At 40.2% G+C, this 21521-nt stretch overlaps 1 protein-coding gene across 2 annotated transcripts in view; it reads left to right on the top strand.

The window, feature by feature from the left end:
• The first annotated feature begins 6310 nt into the window (after nt 1-6310).
• Nucleotides 6311-21521, top strand: part of MRPS28 (mitochondrial ribosomal protein S28) — a 101855-nt gene continuing 86644 nt past the window's right edge. Inside the window, exon 1 of one of the 2 annotated variants that reach the window (XM_015145517.3) lies at nt 6311-6514. In XM_015145517.3, the coding sequence (XP_015001003.1) occupies nt 6320-6514 (195 nt within the window). In that variant the 5' untranslated portion in view covers nt 6311-6319. 2 annotated transcript variants of the gene reach the window in all.

Below are 21521 nucleotides of genomic sequence, written 5' to 3'. Positions count from 1 at the left end.
AGAATCAACTGGAGTCTATACTTAAATACTTAACCATCCTTAAATTATTGCTTAATGGTATCATATTAACATATACTAAATAAGGGCTTTAAGGAACAGGCTGTTGAAGCATTGTCTCAGAGGAGTGGATCTGCAGAAGTTTGTCTTTCTATAGAAATATTGTGCTTACTCAACATAACTGTTAAATTATTTTTTCTACCAGCTAGTCTGCTTTTTAAAATTCAAACATATTCTTTTGATCACATTGTTTCTTGAGCATCCAGCCCTGCTACTAACTTTTCAACAAGGCAAAATGGAGTAAAGTGGCAATTTCTTTAGTTGAGTGAAATACCCTCAAGTCTCTTTTCTGTCCAAAAAGGGAAAAGTGATAGAAATCGGGGTGGGAAGTGGGGTGAGTGGATGAAGGTGGGTATTGGGGATGGCTGTGAAAGAAAATGTTGGAGAATCACTTTTCTGGGCATCTACCTATACTTAATCTAAAAAACAAAAAATTAATCTACTGTAAAGTACTCTGCCCCTTAAAGGAAGTATTAAGAGGATGGATTTAGAAAAAAACATGAATTTAGAAATATTCAAAATCGTTTTTGTGGCAGATTCAATATTATGAATTCACAGATATTTAAGGAATGAGAAACAGCAATTAGTAGAAATGCCAGAAAGAGTTCCTGGTTCCTCTTGTGTTTGACACTAAAAAAATAGCAAGAGTGTGAAATCTCAGATACTTATGAAATCTCACAGATGTAAGGACTCAAGTGTAGAAGAAAATATCCCCCTCTTAAAAAAAGAAATGTCAATTTATGGAGTTTGTGGGAAATAGAGCAAGAATTCTTATGCTTATGAGAGCCAAGTAATCAGTGGAAGAGAGTAGAGCTCAAAACTGGATTATCACCTTAGCAACTTAGAATAACTTGAAATAGAAAAAAACACATTTAATTTGGACTGTTTCTGGATCTGTTAAGATATACACAGTCTATTTTTTGTATAGTATTGGAAAATAAAAATTCTATAATTTGGGTATGGGTTCTTTTGTATACATTACCTGCCCATTGAGGAAAGGGGCAAGTCCATTATGCAACTTCTCTCCAAACCCTTCATGTTCTGGATATGATACTTAAAGAGCCATGAGCAGCTACATTCTGGTTATCAGAAGGCATTTATTAAATGACTGCTTGCTGCATATGTGCCCAAAGAGATATCTTTAGTAAACATAGTAATTAGTAGAAATGCCAGAAAGAGTTCCTGGTTCCTCTTGTGTTTGACACTAAGAAAATAGCAAGAGTGAGATCCTACATAAGGTCATTTGTCAGAATGATGTTTTTGTTTGTTTAGAGTTGGCTGACCTCCAACTCCTGGGGTCAAGGAATCCTCCTGCCTTAGCTTCCCAAATAGCTAGGACTATAGGCATGCACCCAGCCATGTGTTTTCTTGATAGCTCTTAAAGCCCAGATGAAAAAAAAATCACATTTTTGCCCATAGTGAAGAAACATTTGGCCATTGGTTGGTCCTTATTTTCAGGAACTGTCCTGTTTTCATTGGATTAGAGAGACCCTGTGTGGGCCACAGTTAATATAAACCATTATCACTTTTAAGTAAACCCGCACACCTCAGATTTCATAATTTCCTTATTGTTCTGACTCAAAATGAACCAAGGGGCTTTTCACTTTTCGTTTGTAAGTTCTCAGAGGGTAGGGTCTGCATGTGCTATCACCTGGTGGGATTTTGTACTTAAATAAATGCTATCTGGCAACTGAAATTCTTGCCAGCTCTCATGTAATTTTGATGTTATTTACTGAGGTTGGTTGGTAGTTTGATTATTTTATTAATTTAGTGGTTTTTCTATCATATAGAAAAGACCAAATACAGTTTTGTTTGAATATTTGTAAATGGATGTGATCTTTCACTTTACCACTCTCCAGCATGCTTTAAAGTTTCTCCTTGGGTTCTAGAATTCTCTGTTCTTATTTTCCATTTTGACTATTTTTCAGTATTAGAATTCTTCCAGCTCCTAAATGCTATTGTCTATCTGTTGTCATCTTGTACACGATCCCCTTAATGATCTTATCCATTTCTATGGGTGAAATGACTATTTTTAGAGTGATACTAATAGCTTCCCAACCTGTATCTCCAGACATGTTGATGGTGGTGGCCCTCCTTGAGGAGCTGCTGTGAGGATACCAGCTGCAGCAAGGGAAGCATGGCTGGGGGCTGCATGTTCCGCAGAGCTGGCAGGGGCCGGCAGTAGGTGATCCCAGCAGGAGCCCTGCCTTACCATGTTGGCAGGGCAGGAGCTTGTGCTCCTGGGTGCAGCTGCAGCTGCCCAGCCACAGCTCCAGATCCAGGCATCCCTGTGCTTTTGGGGGCCTGGGAAGTCCCCTGCCCCTGCAGGCCTGGAAGTGCCTGCTCTGGTTTGGAGCAAAGTTGTGGCTGAGCTTGGGTGCTGTCACAACCTGGCTAGGTGTGTGCATCCTCAGGGTGGCACTGACATGCCAGGTCCCTGCTACCTCGGCCCCCTCCTGACTTTGGGCGCCAATGAGCATGGGAGGGTGGCCAGGGGGCTGAGGGTGGCTTGGTGTGGACAGCCTGGGTGCTGTGGATGGCATATTGATGATGGCAGGAGGCAGGTTCCTAGGTGGGAAGGGGTGGGTCCCTGTTGAAACCCCACCTTCAAGCCAAGGACAGCCTGAAGCCTGGGGGCCAGGCTGCCAGTTTTAGGTAGAGCCCACAACCCAGACCGAGAACTCTATTAATGCATTTTGGCCAATTGGATGGTGCTTTTTCCAGGCCCACTCTTCCTCCATTCTGAGCACATAAAAACCCCAGACTCAGCCAAACTCGATACTCATCAGGACAACCTGCCTGCAGAAGGGACCACTTGGGGTCTCCTGAGTGCTGTTCTGTCACTCAATAAAGCTCCTCTCTGCCTTGCTCACCCTATAGTTGTCCATGTAACCTTATTCTTCCTGGACACAGGACAAGAACTCAGGACCTGCTGAACAGTGGGAGCGAAAGGAGCTGTAACATGTTCCTGGCTGGCTTGCCAAGCTGTAGGTGGTGACACGCTCCCAGACTGCAGAAGAGAAGAGTGGTGACCCTTCTGGGGACCCAGACCTTGGGATTCCCCGAGCTAGAGAATGCTATAACATTATAGCCTTCTTGCCTTTCACCGGCACCAGACAGCTGCCCCACATGACAGGAGGCAGCAGCAGAGCCAGGCCAACTGAGGAGCCATGGGCTGGAGTGGGGTGGTGGGACTGAAAGAGCTGTAACATAAACAAACTGAAATAATCCCCCCTTCCCTCACCATCAGTCACCACACTGCAGGCAACAAGAAGAGCGGGAGCCCACACCTCGCGGCTCCTCAAGCCAGGGCTGTGACATGCTCTAACACCCTCTTTGGGACTCGGAGGTTCCTGGCAACTCCGAGCTTTTGGGTTTTACCACGTTTCCCTTGCCCAGACACTGGTGCCTGCAGCAGAAGCTGGTTGTGGTCCATCTGGTCCAGCTGCAGCCTTGCACAGAGCCGGTGCCTGTAGCTGCTTACCCTGCTGTAGCAGCCAGTGTGCCTGGCTAGGTGCAGTGGCTGGAACCTGCACTCACTTGGTCACACACCCCTCACCAGCCCATGCCTGGCTTGCCCTTGGCAGGTATGGTATCCGGGCCAGCAGCACAAGATGAACGCAGCCTGCCAGGCAGAGTGGGCAGAATAAGCCCAGCAGACACGAGCAAAACTCCAGCAGAGGTGCTGCAGGCCATGGAAGTTTCCAGCTGGCGAAGCGACATCCTAAGAACCCTGTGACACTATCCTTCTAGGTTTGCACACATGGTTAAGGCATGAATTTCTAATAAACTCATGGTCACCTCCACCTAGCCATCAATAGCTACTATTCATTAAGTGCCCAGGCATTTTACACTCATCACCTTTAACTCTTTACTCAGGCATGTGGCAATGTCACCATTTTATAGATAAGACCATAGCCAGTAGCTATAAAGTATTAGGCTTGAACTTAGCAGTAGACTACAACTATTTTCTGTTCACTTTCCTTGGCTGTTTTGAGATGGAGTCTCACTGTGTTGCCCAGGCTGGCCCTATACTTCTGGACTCAAGTGATGTTCCTGCCTCAGCTTCCTGAGCAGCTGAGACTAAAGGTGTGCAGTGCTGCCTAGCTAGGCCTGTATTATTTAATAAAGCAAGGAGTGGTTAGAGCAGGATCAGAATCCTTAAGATGCCATATGTCAAAACATCACTATTACAGAGGATGCTACTCTTGGCACTTGTATAGGCAAGGAGAAAGTGTGCAGACATTCCCCTGTTGACTTGCTCAGTTCTTTACAGTCCCTCTCATTTGATGCTTCTGATCCTCTACCAAAGACAGAACTAAAGCCAAATTTGAGGTCATTTGATGCAAACTTAAGTTTTTTGTTTTTTTTTTTCTGTCACCCAGGCTGGAGAGGAGTGGTGTGATCTTGGCTCACTGCAACCTCCACCTCCTGGGTTCAAGTGATTCTCCTGCCTCAGCCTCCCGAGTAGATGGGATTACAGCCATGCGTCACCACGCCCAGCTAATTTTTGTATTTTCAGTAGAGACGGGGTTTCACCATGCTGACCAGGCTGATCTCGAACTCCTGACCTCCGGTCATCTGCCCTCCTTTGCCTCCCAAAATGCAGGGATTACAGGTGTGAGCCACCATGCCCAGCGTGTGTTAGAGACTTGAGTTTTGCACTTTTCGCCCATGCTGGAGTGTGGTGGCAGGAACATAGCTCACTGCAGCCTCAAACTCCTGGGCTCAAGTGATCCTCCTCCATCAGCCTCCCTAGTAGCTGGGACTACAGGCATGCACCACTGCCCCAGGCTAATTTTTCTATTTTTTGGTAGAGACCGGTTCTTGCTATGGCCTAGGCTGGTCTCGGACTCCTAACCTCAAGCAGTCCTCCCTCCTCAGCTTCACAAAGTGCTGGGATTACAAGTGTGAGCCACCCTGCCCAGTCAGACTGAGGGTTCTTGAAGGCTACTGGCCATGCTTTTTACAATTTACCACACTCTCTCTGAAAAAAAGTGGAAGTAGCACCATCCGTAGAAAATAATTCTAAACTGTTTTAGGCAAGAGTCCATTAATAGTCTTGGGAGATAAACAGTTTTAAGTGCCAAGAGGGAGAACTCACCTGGAGAATTTATTGTAGGCCCCTTAATGAATTTGTAAGGACTACCATATAGATAGCTAGTAATACTTTTATGTGATTCATACAATTGTGCACCATTCTGAGATCAGTGTACTTCGTGTTCTTACGCTATCTATACCATTAGCATCAGAAAAGCTTAAAATCCATAGTCAAGGCATTCTTAAAATAGGGTCTGTGATCATAAAAATAAGTACTTGCAAATGAACTGGAAAGGTGTGTGCCACCAAAATAAAACTAACTGTGGATTAAACTGCTGGGTCAAAGATAGACGGACAGCTAATTAATGAACACTTCCTCAAGAATGATGTTAGGCTCAGTTTTGAACAGGGTGCGTAAATTTTGGGAATTAACACTGCGGGAGAAAAGGGAAAAAATCCAGAGTGAGGATGGGGGGCCTATGGTGGTGCAATACTTAGGGATATTCCAAAACTTCTGAACTCCTAAGTTAGATAACAGGTATCTGGAGGTGTCAAAACGTTTCAGGAAAACTACTGTTTTCGTAGCGTGAGTGGACCGGCCGCAGAAGTGGCAAAGGGCAAACTTGGATGCAGGGTTTTGCAAATGTTGAGTGAGCCCTAATCTGTGACCGGTGCTAGGGACCCTACAGCAAAGTTCCTCCTTTCAAAGTTTAAAAAGTTGGGAGTAGACACTAAATATTAAATATTTAATATTAATATGTGCATATTAGAAAGTGCTACATGGTACTAAGAAAAACACAGGTGCCAGAGAGTCTGCATTTGGGCTTCCACTTCTAAATAGGGTAATCAAGGAGACCCTCATATTTGAGTGAAGACCCCAAACTCGAGTGCTGGCGGCCATGTAGGGGGGACCGCCGGGCGGGAGAACGAAGGTCACGTTAGCCGAATTTACAGTACAATGTGGACCAACGGATGCCCAGGAAGGCGAAATTCCTGAAACTTAAACGTACTTCTAACGCAAAACTTACCGGGCCCCTTTCCAACTATTTAGCCCACCAATTTTAGCTCAAGTCTTTCCCGCTCCACGCCACTCCCAGATGAAAGGCAGGCCCCACCCCGTTGGCCTTCAGCACTTTATGGCCGGTGGGCGGACCTCTTATCGCTCCGCCCCATGACCCGCGCGATTGCGGCGGGGAGGTCAAAGGTCAGAGGTAAAGAAGTCATGGCGGCGCTGTGTCGAACCCGTGCTGTGGCAGCCGAGAGCCATTTTCTGCGAGTGTTTCTCTTCTCCAGGCCTTTTCGGGGCGTAGGCACTGAGGGTGGATCCGACAGTGGGAGTTCCACTGCCACGGAGCCTAAGACGCGCCTAGGCGGTTTCGCGAGCGCGTTAGAGCGGCAGTCGGAGCTTCTGCAGAAGGTGGAGCCCAGGCGGGTGAGAGGGAGTCGCGGGAACTACGCCAACGACGCGGTGGGCGAGGCCTGGAGTAGGGGCGGAGCCTGGCGTAGGAAGGGGAGCCGAGGGCCAAGGCCCGGTTTTCCGGAGTTGCGGTGGATTGTGGCTCAGTCCTCGGCCCCTAGAATCCGTGCTTGGTGTTTTACTTCCTTTCGTTGTCCTTTTGTGTGGCATTTGCGTACTAGACCGGGTTCTGTCCACACTGCGCGTGTTTTGCTGGGGTTGAATGCTGGTGGGAGGGTAACCAGCGGGGAGCCCTGCTAGGTAGGCGATCTAGGGCGATTTCTGGGACGCTGAGGAGAATGGGACTCACACGGAGAGGCTGTGCTCTGCTGGGTCTTGTTCTAAACAGTACCTCTAGCATGGAGCTTGCTGTCTGGATAAACATCTGTTAATTTAATGACTGGGTGATGAATCACTTTCTGAACTTGGGCAAGTGATTGAACTTGTCAGCGCTTCACCTCTCTTTTGTAAATGTCTTCTTTTTTAAAAAAGTAAAATCTCCATTTGTCTCAGCCAGTACTTTTGTAAAATACCATAAAGTTATAGATAAATGAAATGGAAGAAATAAAATTACAAGCCTAAGTTTTTAATAATTAAACTCAGCAGACATGAAATTGGATTATGTACAAATAAACCCAATTTCTGTATTTTTCTTCCTGGGAAGTAGTACCAAACAGTTTACAAGACTGGCAGTGTCCTGGGTTATAGGGTCATTTTAGTAGCAATTACTGATGTCAAAATTTTTCTGAAATCCAAGGACTAGAAGAAGCCTGGTATATTAGTTTATTTTTTTCTGTTGTAACAAATTACTACAAATTGAGTGGCATAAAACACCAGAAATGTGGTGTTCTTAGGGCTGTGAGAAGTCAGATGGGGTCGCACTGATGTAAAATCAAGGTGTTGGTGATGTTGTGTCCTTTTCTGTAGTTTCTGGGCGAATCTCTTCCTTGCCTGTTAACGTCTCCTCTACCTCTGTCTTCTACTTTTTTGTTTTTTGGGTTGTTTTGTTGGTTTTTGAGACAGGGTCTCGCTCTGTCACCTACGCAGGAGTGTGGTGTCATGATCGCAGCTCACCGAAGACTAAACACCCTGGGCTCAAGTGATCCTCCTGCTTCATAGCTGGGACTACAGGTGTGCACCACCACTCCCGGCTAATTTTTGCATTTTTTTTTTTTTTTTTTTTTGTAGAGATGGGGTTTTGCCATGTTGCCCAGGCTGGTCTTGAATTCCTGGGCTCAAGTGATCCTCCTTCCTTGGCCTCCCAAAGTGCTGGGATTACAGATATGAGCCACCTGGCCTGGCGCCCCCCCCCCTTCTCCGCCCGCCATCTTCTACTTTTGAGATCACTGTGATTAGGTTGGCCTCCCCAGATAATCCAAAGTAATCTATTTTAAGATCAGCTGATTAGCAATCTTAATTCACCTGCAAAGTTAATTCTCCTTTGCCACGGAAGGTAACATATTCACAAATTCTAGAGATTAGGATGTGGATGTCTTTGTAGGAGGAGGGGGCATTATTCTTTCTACCATAGATGGAAAAGTCATAAAATACTAGCAGAATAGCGATGACTGACCTGAAGCCACCTAAGGGATGGATTTTAGATCTATCCTTAAGGTAAGGCCATAAGAGTTAAGTGCAATAAGGTTGAAAACAAAGTTAAGTGCTCCCTTCCAAATATTTGTATAGGAAAGGAATTTTTCTATTTCTTACCTAACATTTCTCACTCACACTTCACTCCCATTCACACCACATTCTAAGCCCCTTCGGAAACCCCCATAAAATAATTCTTAATTGCTGAGTTAATTGTGGTAAGAGTGAAAATTGTAGCATCACATGTGTAGTCAGTTAAGTGTTTGATACTCAAAATGTAATGTTTGTTTAATGAAGGAAACAACCAAGGTGTTTTAGAGTCCCCAGAATTCCTATTCCTTTTCCTTTCCTTTCCTTTCTAAGGCAGTTCAGTTTTTCCAGGAGGAGGCTGGGGTGTTTCCTGGCAGTCCCAGGACATCCGTTAGATTTTTCTCAGTCCAGCTCAGGCTCAGCAAGATCCCTGCGTGGTTGTTCTCCGTTTAACACAGTTTAGAAAACATAATTCTGTTAGATAATGGGTAAAGGTGTTTGGTTTTGATGTACAGTTCACCAGTTTCTTATTCACAAGTCTTTGACATCTTGATTTAATGGAAATAAAATTCCCCGGGGAGGAGGATATCAGGAGGCTGTGTTGTAGTCTCCATTCAGCAAGTTCCTAGCTTTGAAGCATTTCAAGTTACATGGACCCCTTTACTGCTTCTTTGTTGTTGTTGTTTTCTGAGACGGAGTCTCGCTCTGTCTCCCAGGCTGGAGTGCAGTGGTGCGATCTTGGCTCACTGCAAGCTCTGCCTCCCAGGTTCATGCCATTTACCTGCCTCAGCCTCCCGAGTAGCTGGGACTACAGGCGCCTGCCACTACACCCGGCTACGTGTTTTTAGTAGAGACGGGGTTTCACCTTATTCGCCAGGATGGTCTCGATCTCCTGACCTTGTGATCCACCTGCCTTGGCCTCCCAAAGTGCTGAGATTACAGGCGTGAGCTGCCGCGCCTGGCCTACTGCTTCTTAATTGATACCACTGACTTCAGTTGCCCTCTTGTTCAGGTCATTACACACACTGTGGACCAAAGTTATCTTCCTAAAGTTGGGCTCTATTGCTCTCCTTGAGAATCTTCTAAATCTCCATTCACACTGCCTGCAAGATTAAATATACAATGGTACATCTCTCTACTATGGCTTTAGAGGCCTACCGCCATTCAAGACCCTGCTTAGGCTCAGTTCAGGCTGCCAGGTTCTGCCATCTTTCAACTGAGTGACTTTGGGCAACTTACTTAGCCTATCTACGTTTGCTGTCTTATCTCAAAGTGGAGATAATGCTCCAACTGGAGTTACTGGGAAGTTTATGTGAAATAATACATTTAACGTGCTTTCAGTACGTTGACTGGTACAGAGTAAGCTTTATTCAGTGCATTTTAGCTTTTATGTGGCCCCAGCCTTTTCTTCTCCAGCCTTCTGCCTTCCTGAGAATAGTTTCACAGAGGTGTTTCCACAGTTGCACAGTTCTTTGAAGTCCCATTGTTTTCTTAAACAATAATAAACTTTGATTTATCAAACCATGTAGATTCATCTCTTGTAACAGATGTACTGCTCTGGTGGGGGATGTTGATAGTGGGGGAAGCTATGCGTGTGTCAGCACAGGAGGGGTATGGGGATGTGTCTATACTGTACTCTCAATTTTCCTGTAAACCTAAAGTGCTCTAAAAAAATAAATTTTTTTGTTAGTGAATGAATATAAAATGCTATTTAAAAACATAAGGCGGTATATGCTCTAACTAGAGGTTGAGCTGTGTCATTCAAGGAGACAATAAAATCAAGTTTTTTTCGTGGCAAAAAGCCCAAAGCCAAACAAAAATATAAACACCAGAAAACAACCATGCACATGCCATTCTATTTAATCCCAAATGTAAGGACATTCGTCATCACTAATATGTTAACTTGTGGTGCCAAAGTAACACGCGACACATCAGAATAAAATTTTTCCTAAGTTTTCCCAGTAGAATATGTTTCAGGAGGTCAGATACCTTGTCTTTCTTATTCTGTTGTATTCCCAGTGCCTAGCACAGTCCTTGACCCATAGTGAGCATTCGGTAAATATTTGCCAAATGTGTGAATGAATGAATAGTACATGTAGTGCACATTTGAACTTCAGTTACACCTGGCCTGTCTTTGAATTGTAATATGTGTGACTGTTCACAAACAATTGTACAAGAATAGTATAGCCTTGAGCATGTCAGTTGAATGTGCCTATCCAGAATAATTGAGTAAAAATAATTTTAAGAGTAGTAAGAAATTGAAAATACCTCATTAGTTTTAGTTTTAGTGTTTATTGGAAGTTTTCAATGTTTTTCTAACATATTTATGGTAAGGAATTTGAGGAGTTGTTGGGTGTTGATAGGAATTCAACTTGTGAAAAAACTAACTTTACCTCTTTTGAAGTTACTGGACCTATTTAATTGAAGAGTTTCCTGAGATTACAAGATGAATAAATGCCAATTGTGTATTCAGGATTTTTGAAAAATATTGTTTACAAATTTTATAAAAGTAATATTTGGTTACTTTAGAAAGAAATTTTAAATAGCCCTGAAAGTTATTTTAGAATTATTTAGAAAGAAATTTTAAATAGCCCTGAAGGTTATTATGTGAAATGTAAAAGTCCCTTTTTCTTACTTTCTCAAGGCTGGAGAGTGTATTTTTTACGCCTAGCTACAGAGTTTTATATTACACACATATAAGTATAAGCTAAGTATTACTATATATTTAAAAACATTAATTGGTTCATAGTATGAATACCGTTTTAAACTATATTACAGTTAAAGAGTGTAAATTCTGCAGTGACGCAATCTTGGTTTAAATCCTGGTTCCTTTACCATTTACTAGCTGTGTTGCCTTGGAAAATTACTTAGTATCTGTATATCTCCTTTTCCCCCTATGTCATGAGATTTTTATGAGATTAAATGAATTCATTATTTAAAACACTTAACACAAGTGCCTGATACTTAATAAGCACTTAGTATGTTTTAGTTGCTGCTGCTGAAAATTGCAGTTTTTACCTAAGTAAGACTATTTTTCCTTATCATTACATAATATTTGCTTGGTACTCCATGGTATGGATGTAGCATAATTTATTTAAGCAGGAAAGCCTTCATTATTGAACTTTGAGGTTGTTTCTGTTTGTTTTTGTTTTCTGACACGGTGTTACAGTGAACATTTGCATTTTTTGCATACTTATGAGAGTGTATTTGTAGGCTATATGTTGGGTAAAAGTGTACACACAATTTGAGTTATAGCCTGTTTGTACTGAACTCCCACTTACAGTACATGACAATGTCTGTTTCCTCAGCCCCTTATCTACACATGGGGTGTAATAGGTGGATTTTCTTGATATTCGACAATTAAAATACAGAAATTGGGAACTGGGATTATCATCCTTCATTCCTGATTTCAGTTTTTGATTTTTATCATTATAACTTCATGTTGACAATTTTTGACTTTATAATAAGTGCTGTCAATTTGAACTCATAAAATGCACTTAAAATAACAAAATACTACATTTGCACTGTATATATTGGGATTGTATGTAAGATTTCATTTGTAAAATGGTTTCTGCTTAAAATATTCTTTTTGAAGTTGAATTTTGCAGTTCTCTAAACAAATCATTATTTCTGTACCCTTTATCCTGGAATTAGCTTCCCTGTCTGCAAATTCTGTTGTAAAAATCTCCTCTCTTAGACCTTTGTGATCTCACCAAACAGATGAAACTGTTTTTGAATGTTCTGGAGTTTTGTGTTTTACTACCTTTATGGTATACCCACAGCTCTCATTATAGTAAAGTGATTTCCAAACCTGTTTTGTCCTGTTTTCTAGCTGTAGTTCCTGAAGAACAGGGCCCATTTTCAGTCCACCCTCTTGATCCTTTGCATAATGCTTTATACTTAAGTAGGGATCGAATGTATATTTGCTGATTTAAGTTGGAATGAAATTTAAACAGTTTGATGGCTGAATAATTACAAATGAAAAATAACATCTCAGATGGCCTATTATTAGACTTAAAAATATGTATATGATGAAAGTCCAAGTTGTACCTATTGATTTAGTTCTTATAGTCATTAAAAGTGTAGACTTACTTATATGTGGACCTCAGAAATAAGTGACGTTCAGTAAGAGCCCATGCACATTATCCTTACAGAGAACTTTCCCCTGCAGCCAGGAATGTAATAAAGGGCAATGCATCATGAAGTTCTTATCCTATTACACACTGAGGTTACTAGTTAAAGGGAACCAAAGTTAAATGGCATTAAGTGTAATGCCACTGTCTGTATGGAGGTTGTAGGTTCCATACTCATCCCATGCTCACTTACCTACTTTTCTTTTACTTTGCTTCATTAGCTTTAATATTGGTTTATGCATCTTTCCCTTCAACTAATTTTGTTTTGTTTTTAGAGTAGCAACCAGATCTTTTTTTTTTTTTTTTTTCAGACAGGGTCTTGCTCTATTGCTGAGGCTAGGGTACAGTGGTGCAAACTTGGCGCACTGCAACCTCTTTCCCCCGGCTCAGGTGATTCTCCCACCTCAGCCTCCTGAGAAGCTGGAACCATAGGTGTGCATCACCATGCCTGGCTGATTTTTGTTTTTTGTTGTAGAGATGGGGTTTTGCCATATTGTCCAGGCTGCTGTCACACTTCTGGGTGCAAGCAATTTGTCTGCCCTTGCCTCCCAAAATGCTGGCATTACAGGTGTGAGCTACCACACCCGGCCGTCCCATTCATTTTTATAACCATTTAAGTCAGGTACCATTTTCCCTCCATTTTTAAAACCTTAATCCTTCTTATGTTACTTAGACAATATAAATTTGTAGAATCTGTTGAGGCCATTGGGAGCTGTGCTATGGCATATAACTCATCTCATAGCCACAAGGTGGCAATAGTTGAGCAAAGAATTGGTTTTTCTGCTTTGTGACTCTTACTCCTTCTTAGCAGTAGAGGGTGGCATGCCACTTTTCAGAACGTTGGAAAAAATGTTTTTCAGAGAGTTTTGGGGCCGCACAGTAAAAATTTTACTCAAATTTTGAATTTATTTAAAATACTGATGTTACATGACAGTTTATAGTTTTACCTTATTTTAGCAATATACTAGATTTCATGCAAATATTTTTAAATGTAATTTTTTACTTTTTTGTGAATATTTTTATTAGTATTTTTTATTTCAGAATACTGGAATATTCCAGAAGACAGAATATTTAAAATCAGATGTCCAATCCTTTCAGAATACTGGAAAAATGAAAATATATAGATTTAAGCCGGGCGCGGTGGCTCAAGCCTGTAATCCCAGCACTTTGGGAGGCCGAGACGGGCGGATCACGAGGTCAGGAGATCGAGACCATCTGGCTAACATGGTGAAACCCCGTCTCTACTAAAAAATACAAAAAACTAGCCGGGTGAGGTGGCGGGCGCCTGTAGTCCCAGCTACTCGGGAGGCTGAGGCAGGAGAATGGCGGGAACCCGGGAGGCGGAGCTTGCAGTGAGCTGAGATCTGGCCACTGCACTCCGGCCTGGGCGACAGAGCGAGACTCCGTCTCAAAAAAAAAAAAAAAGAAAAAAAGAAAATATATAGATTTAAAGGGCTTATTTCAATATAATGGGGAAATTAATTTATTTTTCGTATAATTTTTAAGTCCACTAAATTCGTATACTGTCATAGTAAAATTATATAGTTTTACTTAACCCTTTGTTTTCTTACCAGTTTTACTGACAACTTTAAAAATTATACCAGTGTTTTAAAAACGATTTGATATGTAAAGGAATGATAGAAAATGTTTCTGGTTTTAACTGTGGTGCCAACCTGTTTTTACATTATAGAATTCTAGGAGAATTACCTCTGAGTAATAAAAATCTTTTGAAATGTTGTATGTCTCACATTTTTGAAGCATGTTTAGAGGAAATGACCAGTTAATATAAAAACAATGAAATAGTGAAGAAGTAGATAGAATTATCTGGGGAAAGTAGGTTTTTGTTAACACCTGTAACATGCTTATAAGCAGTACTATACATTTCCTAAAAGAAAAGATGTATATGTTCTGTATGTATTTTGTTTTTGTGTGGTCATATGATCTGATCATACCCAATTGGACTCACGACTTCCCAAGCCAACCTTAGTTTTTTCACTATTTGGAGATCGTAACTCTCATTTTTACTCAGAAATTTCACTTCCATCTTTTAATGTGTCTAAGTTTGCTTCTAAGGCTGCTCTTAAATTGTTCTCTTTTGATCACATTAATTTTTATAACCTGATTATGGCCCTTAAGTTTTTATCTGTTGGCATTAAATAACAGGAAATAAGAGCAATTAAGCACATTCAAGTGGAGCCTGGTTTGTTGGGATTTGGGAATAAAACTAAATAGTCTTGATTCTGTTTGGGTTTTGCCTACCTTTTTAAAGCTTTGGGGATTCCATTGTTGACAACTGCCAGGAAATGAATGGTGGACTCAGTCTAGGAGTTGGCAACTGAACAAGCTGCCTGACCTCTGGCCAGCTACCCAAATTGAGATGATTGGGTTCTCTCAAGGGAGATAAATGCACACTGAGAACTGGGTGTCACTGGGACACAGAGTATTTATCCCAAAGAAATGAAATGTTCATAGCAGCTTTATTTGTAATAGCCCAAAACTGAAAGCAGCCTGGATGTCCTTCAACCGTTGAGTGGTTAAACAAACTGTGGTATATCCTTACTGTGGAATACTACTTAGCAGTAAAAAGTAACGAGTGATTGATACACAAAATAATTTGAATGACTCAAGGGAATTATGCTGAGTGAAAAAAAAAAAGCCAGTCCCAAAAAGTTACATATGGTATGATTTCATTTATATGACATTTTTGAAATGACAGAATTATAGAGATGGAGAACAGATCAGTGCTTACTAAGAGGTAGAAAGGAGGGAGGTAGAAGGGATATGTGGAGTTACAAAAGGACAACATAAGGAATCCTTGTGGTGATGGACTTGTTCTGCATTTTGACTGTGATGGCCAGTACAGAACCTTTACATATAATAAAATCGCATTGATTATTACATATACACCTGGTGAAATCTGAATATTGGTGGATTGTGTCAATGTCAATTTCCTAGTTGTGATGTCATACTGTAGTCTTCTAAAATGTTACCATTGGGAGCACTGGGTAAGGGTACAGGGGCTCTTTCTGTATTCTTGGTTACAACTGCATGTGAATCTACAATGATTTTTAAATAGAAAGCTAATTTTTTTTAAAGGGAGCATTTCACTGGTCTGTTGGGCCCAGCACTGGTGAGACCACTGAATTCCATAAACATGAGACAATTATCCCACATTATTTCCTGTAAGGTAATTTTTTGTTGTTAGAAGTAATGCAGTGTAGAATACCAGAAAAATCCAAGAATAGTTAGAAGTAAAGTTCCACATGCGTATGTGCATACCTTAGCCTTTAGTTAGACAACTTCTGTCTTACTAGAAATCTTAAAAGCATCCCTTGGTCCCAGTCTATGCATCTGTCAGCATCTGGCTCACAGCTCTACTCAGAAAATGAGAGACTGACTATCCAGTCTCCTTTTGTAACTATTTGTCCCTATCTAGCATAATGATTCTCCTGCTCCCACGATATACCACTATTACAGGGATTTCTAAACTTTTTTGATCATGTCCCTTCATTAATAAATTTTTGAGCACATGTTCCAGTATTTACTTAAAAAATACATTTGTGACTGGGTGTAGTGGCTCACCCCTGTAATCCCAGCACTTTGGGAGGCCGCGGTGGGTGAATCACGAGGTCAAGAGATCAAGACCATCCTGACTAACATGGTGAAACCCCGTCTTTACTAAAAATACAAAAATTAGCCAGGCATGGTGGCTTACGCCTGTAATCCCAGCTACTTGGGAGGCTGAGGTAGGAGAATCGCTTGAACCCAGGAGGTAGAGGTTGCAGTGAGCCAAGATTGCGCCACTGAACTCCAGTCTGGTGACAGAGTGAGACCCCATCTCAAAAAAATAAAGAAGTATGTGTGCATGTGTGTACATATATATATATATATATATATATATATATATATATATATATGTACTGTAGTTTTCTTTATTATGTACATTTTAAAGCATTCACACATAAATATATTTTGAGGGTGAAGTAAAAAAAAAAAAATAGAAATTCCAGTGTTTTCTTCTTTTGTCCTATGGGTTATAAGAGAGATTACTATTCTTTCTTGCAACCTGACCTTTTTCCTTCAGGCCTGGTCTGTAAATATGTATCGTTGGAACATATTTGGACACAGGAAAAAAAAATTTCCTGTGTCTTTTTATGAACAATCTCCCCTTTAACCTTCTCTACAAGTACTTCTTGCGTGCTTTCTTGGTTTCCCTTGATAACACTGCTTCCCTTCTGGTCTTCCCTAGTATAGATTGCAATGGGTCTCAAGACTAGGAGAAGAAAATGACTCATCTTGGTTCTCGTTTCTCAGTACCATTTCATACTACTGTTCTATCAGAAATACTTTTAAAAGGCTCCTTGATAGAAATCTTTTCGATTCTTTCAATTTTTCAATAGCATCTGGCTCACAGCTTTTCTCTTTTCTTCACACTTACCATCTTCATTGACCAGCGTTTATATTTGTAAACCAAAAATAAAATTCTAAAGCCCCTCAGCCATTTGAATGGACCCTCCTGTCAGCCAAGGGCATTCCAAAGTTAACCTGAAAAACTAGTTCAGGCCATGATGGGAAGGGGGAGCCAGACATGCCTCGTTATACCTCCCTCTTTTCAGAATTAGTGATAGAAATGACTCTTTAGTAAGAAAATTTACAATCTGTTTTTTCTGAAGCCTGCTACCTGGAGGCTTCATCTGCATGATAAAACCATGGTCTCCACAATGGCTTATGGTCACCCAGACATTCCTTTCTATTGATAATAACTCTTTCAACCAATTGCCAATCAGAAAATCTTTAAATCTACCTATGACCTGGAAGCCACCCTCGCAACCTGCTTCTAGTTCTTCTGCCTCTCTGGACTGAGCTAGTATAACCAATGTACATCTTACATGTATTGATTGATGTCTCATGTCTCCCTAAAATGTATAAAACCAAGCTATGCCTTGCTTCCTTGGGCATGTGTCTCAGGACCTCCTGAGGCTGTGTCATGGGCGTGTCCTTAACCTTGGCAAAATAAACTTTCCAAATTGATTTAGACCTGTTTCATACTCTTGGTTGACACATTAATGACTACGAATACTTTGGCCACATAGTTTTTTGTATATTAACTTTATATTGTGTAACCTTGCTGTAATTACTTATTCCAGGAGGTATTTTTCTTGTTGATTCTTTTTGATTTTTTACATGGATCATCATGCTATCCATAATAAAGCACAGTTTTATTTCTTCCTTCCCAATTTGTATACTTTTATTTTTTCTTCTTTTCTTATTGCATTAGCTAGGACTTCTAGTACAATGTTGAAAAGCAGTGATGAGAGGGGACATCCTTGCCTTCTTCCTGTGCTTAGTAGGAAAAGTTTCAAGTTTCTTACCATTACATATGTAGGTTTTTTGTAGATACTCTTTATGAAGTTGAAGCTTTCCTCTAGTTTTCTGAGAGTTACTATTATGAATGGGTATTGGATTTTGTCAAATGCTTTTCCATTTGACAAAATGAAATATGACCATGTGATTTTTCTTCTTTAGCCAATTGATGTGATGGATTACATTTTTTTCCTATTTTTAATTTTTGTGGGTACATAGTAGGTGTACATACTTAGGGGGGCACACGAGATACTTTGATACAGGCATTATAACATGTAATAATCACATCATAGTAAATAGAGTATCCATTCCCTCAAGCATTTATTCCTTGTGTTACAATCAAATTATACTCTTTTAGTTATTTTTAAATATACAATTAAATAATTATTGCTTATCACCCTGTTGTGCTCGCAAACACTAGGTCTTATTCTTTCTAACTACTTTTTGTACCCATTAACCATCCCCACACCCTTGTATACTGTAAGTATACTATAGCACATATAAGGGAGTGGGGATGGTTAATGGGTACAAATCCCCAGTACTCTTCCCAGCCTCTGGGTAACCGTCCTTCTACTCTCTGTCTCCATGAGTTCAATTGTTTTAATTTTTAACTCACACAAATAAGAACATGTGAAGTTTGTCTGTCTGTGCCTGGCTTATTTCATGTAACGTAATGACCTCTGGTTCTATCCATGTTGTTACAAGGGACTTTTTTTTCTTGTTTGGGACTGAATGGTAGTACTGCATTGTGTATATGTGCCACATTTTCTTTATCCATTCATCTGTTGTTGGGCACTTAGGTTGTTTTCAAATTTTGGCTGTTGTGAACAGTGCTACTGCAAACATGGGAAGTGTCTCTTCAGTATACTGATTTCCTTTCTTTAGGGTATAAAATCAGCAGTGGGATTGCTGGATCACATGGTGGCTCTATTTTTAGTTTTGTTTTTTGTTTTTTGTGGAACCTCCAAACTGTTCTTCAGAGTGGTTGTACTAATTTACATTCCCACTGACAATATATGATGGTTCCCTTTTCTCCACATCCTCGTCAGCATTATTACTGCTGGTCTTTTGGATAAAAGCCATTTTTAACTGGGGTGAGATGATATCTCATTGTAGGTTTGATTTACATTTCTCTGATGATCAGTGATGTTGAGCACTTTTTCATATGCCTGTTTGCCATTTGTATGTCTTCTTTTGAGAAATGTCCATTCAGATTATTTGCCTTTTTTTTTTTTTTTTTTTTTTTTTTGAGACGGAGTCTTGCTCTGTCTCCCAGGCTGGAGTGCAGTAGCGCGATCTCGGCTCACTGCAGGCTCCGCCTCCCGGGTTCTCACCATTCTCCCGCCTCAGCCTCCCCAGTAGCTGGGACTACAGGCGCCTGCCACCATTCCCGGCTAATTTTGTTTTTGTATTTTTAGTAGAGATGGGATTTCACCATGTTAGCCAGGATGGTCTTGATCTCCTGACCTCATGATCCGCCCGCCTTGGCCTCCCAAAGTGGTGGGATTATAGGTGTGAGATTATTTGCCTATTTTAAAGTTGGATTATTGGAATTTTTTTCCTATAGAGTTGTTTGAGCTCCATATATATCCTGGTTATTAATCCTTTGTCTACATTTTGATTTTTGAATGTTAAACCTGGCATAAATCTCAGTCAGTTGTGGTATATAATTTTTATATGTTGTTGGATATGATTTGCTAATATTCTGTTGAGGATTTTTACATCTACATGCATGAGAAATATTGGTCTGTAGTTTTCTTTTCTTGTAATGTCTTTGTGTGGTTTTGATATTAAGATATTGCTGTCCTCATAGGATAAGTTCCACTCCTATCTTCTGAAAGAGATTGTAGATAATTGGTTTGATTTCTTCTTTAAATGTTTGGTAGAATTCACCAATGAACCTATGTGGACCTGGGACTTTCTGTTTTGGAAGTATATTAACTACTGATTTAATGTCTTTAATAGACAGGCCTATTCAGATTATCTGTCTCTCCTTACTTGATTTTTGGCAGACTTTGTCTTTCAAGGAATTAATCCATTTAATCTAGGTTATCAAATCTGTGGGTATAGAGTTGTTTGTAGTATTTCTTTAACATCCATGGGATATGTAGTGATGTCCTGTCTTTCATTTCCATTATTAGTAATTTGTGTCCTCTCTTTTTGTTTTTCTTAGCCTGGCTAGAAGCTTACCTCAAAGAACCAGCTTTTGCTTTCATTGATTCTGTTGATTTCCTGCTTTCAGTTTCATTGCTTTCTGTGCTAATTTTTATTTTAGGTAAATTGTGTTTTCATTTTCATTTAGTTCAAAGTATTTTACAATTTCTCTCGAGATTTCTTTGACTCGTGTTATTTAGAATTGTATTTGTTTACTCTCTAAGTATTTTGGGTTTTTCGAGCTATCTTTCTATTCCTGATTTCTAATTAAATTCCATTGTGGTCTGAAAGCAGACATTGCATGATTTCTATTCCTTTAAATTTGTTGAGGTGTGTTTTATGGTCCAGAATGTGGTCTGTTTTGGTGACTGTTTCATGTGGCATGAGAAGAATATATATTCTGCTGTTGCTGGATGAAATTGTCTACAGATGTCCGTCATATCCAGTTGATTTACGATGTTGTTGAGTTCAGCTGTATCCTGACTGATTTTCTCCCTGCTGGATCTGTCCTTTTCTGATAGAAGGGCATTAAAGTCTCCAACTGTAATGATTCATCTATTTTTCCTGGCAGTTTTGTCAGTTTTTGCCTCATGGTTTTTGACTATTCTTAGGCATGTACACATTAAGGATTGTTACAACTTCTTCAGATAATTAACCCCTTTATTATTAGGAAATTGTTTAACATGAACAAACTGTTACTTGTTAGATCAATTAATAATTAAAAACTTAAAGTTTTAATTTTACCTTCACATATTCCTTCTCTGTGTTCTGCCTTTCTTTATGTAATGTAGGTCTGAGTTTTTGACTTTTATAATTTTCTTCCTTCTAAAGAATTTCTTTAAACATTTCTCGCAAGGCAGGTCTACTCGCAACCAATTCCCTCAATTTTTATTGGTCTGAGAAAGTCTTTAATTCTCCTTCATTTTTGAAGGATAACTTCTCAGGGTACAGAATTCTAGCTTGGTATCTTTTTTGTTTCCTCTTAACACTTTAGATATCTCACTGCACTGTTTTCTTGCTTGCAAGATTTATGAGGAGAAGCTGGATATAATTTTTATCTTTTCTCCTCTATAAGTAAGCTGTTTTCCCCCCAGGCTTCTTTTAGAATTTTTTCTTCATCTTTGATTTTTCTGTAGTTTGAAAATGATACTATATACCTAGATGTAGTGTTTTTGGTGTTTATTCTGGTTGATGTCTTCTGAGCTTCCTGGGTCTGTGGTTTGGTGTCCGTTATTAATTTGGAGGAAAGTCTTAGTCATTATTGTTTTAAATATTTATGCTGTATTTGTCTTTCCTCTCCTTCTGGAATTCCCGTTAGTTTACACCTTTTGTAGTTGTCCCAAAGTTCTTGAATACTCTGTTGTACTTTTCCCTCAATCTGTTTTCTCTTTGCTTTTCAGTTTTGGCAGTTTTTATTGAGGTATCTTCAGGGTCACAGATTTTTTTCCTCGGCTGTGTCATCTACCTGTAAGCGCATCAAAGGCATTCTTCATTTTTGTTACAGGGCTTTCGATCTCTAGCATTTCTTTTTGATTCTTATTTAGAATTTCCCTCTTTCTGCATACATTGCCTATGTGTTCTTACATCCTGTCTGTTTTATCCATTAGAGCCCTTAGTGTCTTAATCATAGTTGTATTAGATGCCTGGACTGATAATTTCAGTATCCCTTCTGTATCTGAGTCTGGTTCTGATGCTTG

The sequence above is a fragment of the Macaca mulatta genome, chromosome 8 (genome assembly GCF_049350105.2).
Source record: "Macaca mulatta isolate MMU2019108-1 chromosome 8, T2T-MMU8v2.0, whole genome shotgun sequence".
NCBI classification, from domain to species: domain Eukaryota; kingdom Metazoa; phylum Chordata; class Mammalia; order Primates; family Cercopithecidae; genus Macaca; species Macaca mulatta.
The sequence above is the reverse complement of the archived record's forward strand: the minus strand, read 5'-3'. Positions and strand labels throughout refer to the sequence as shown.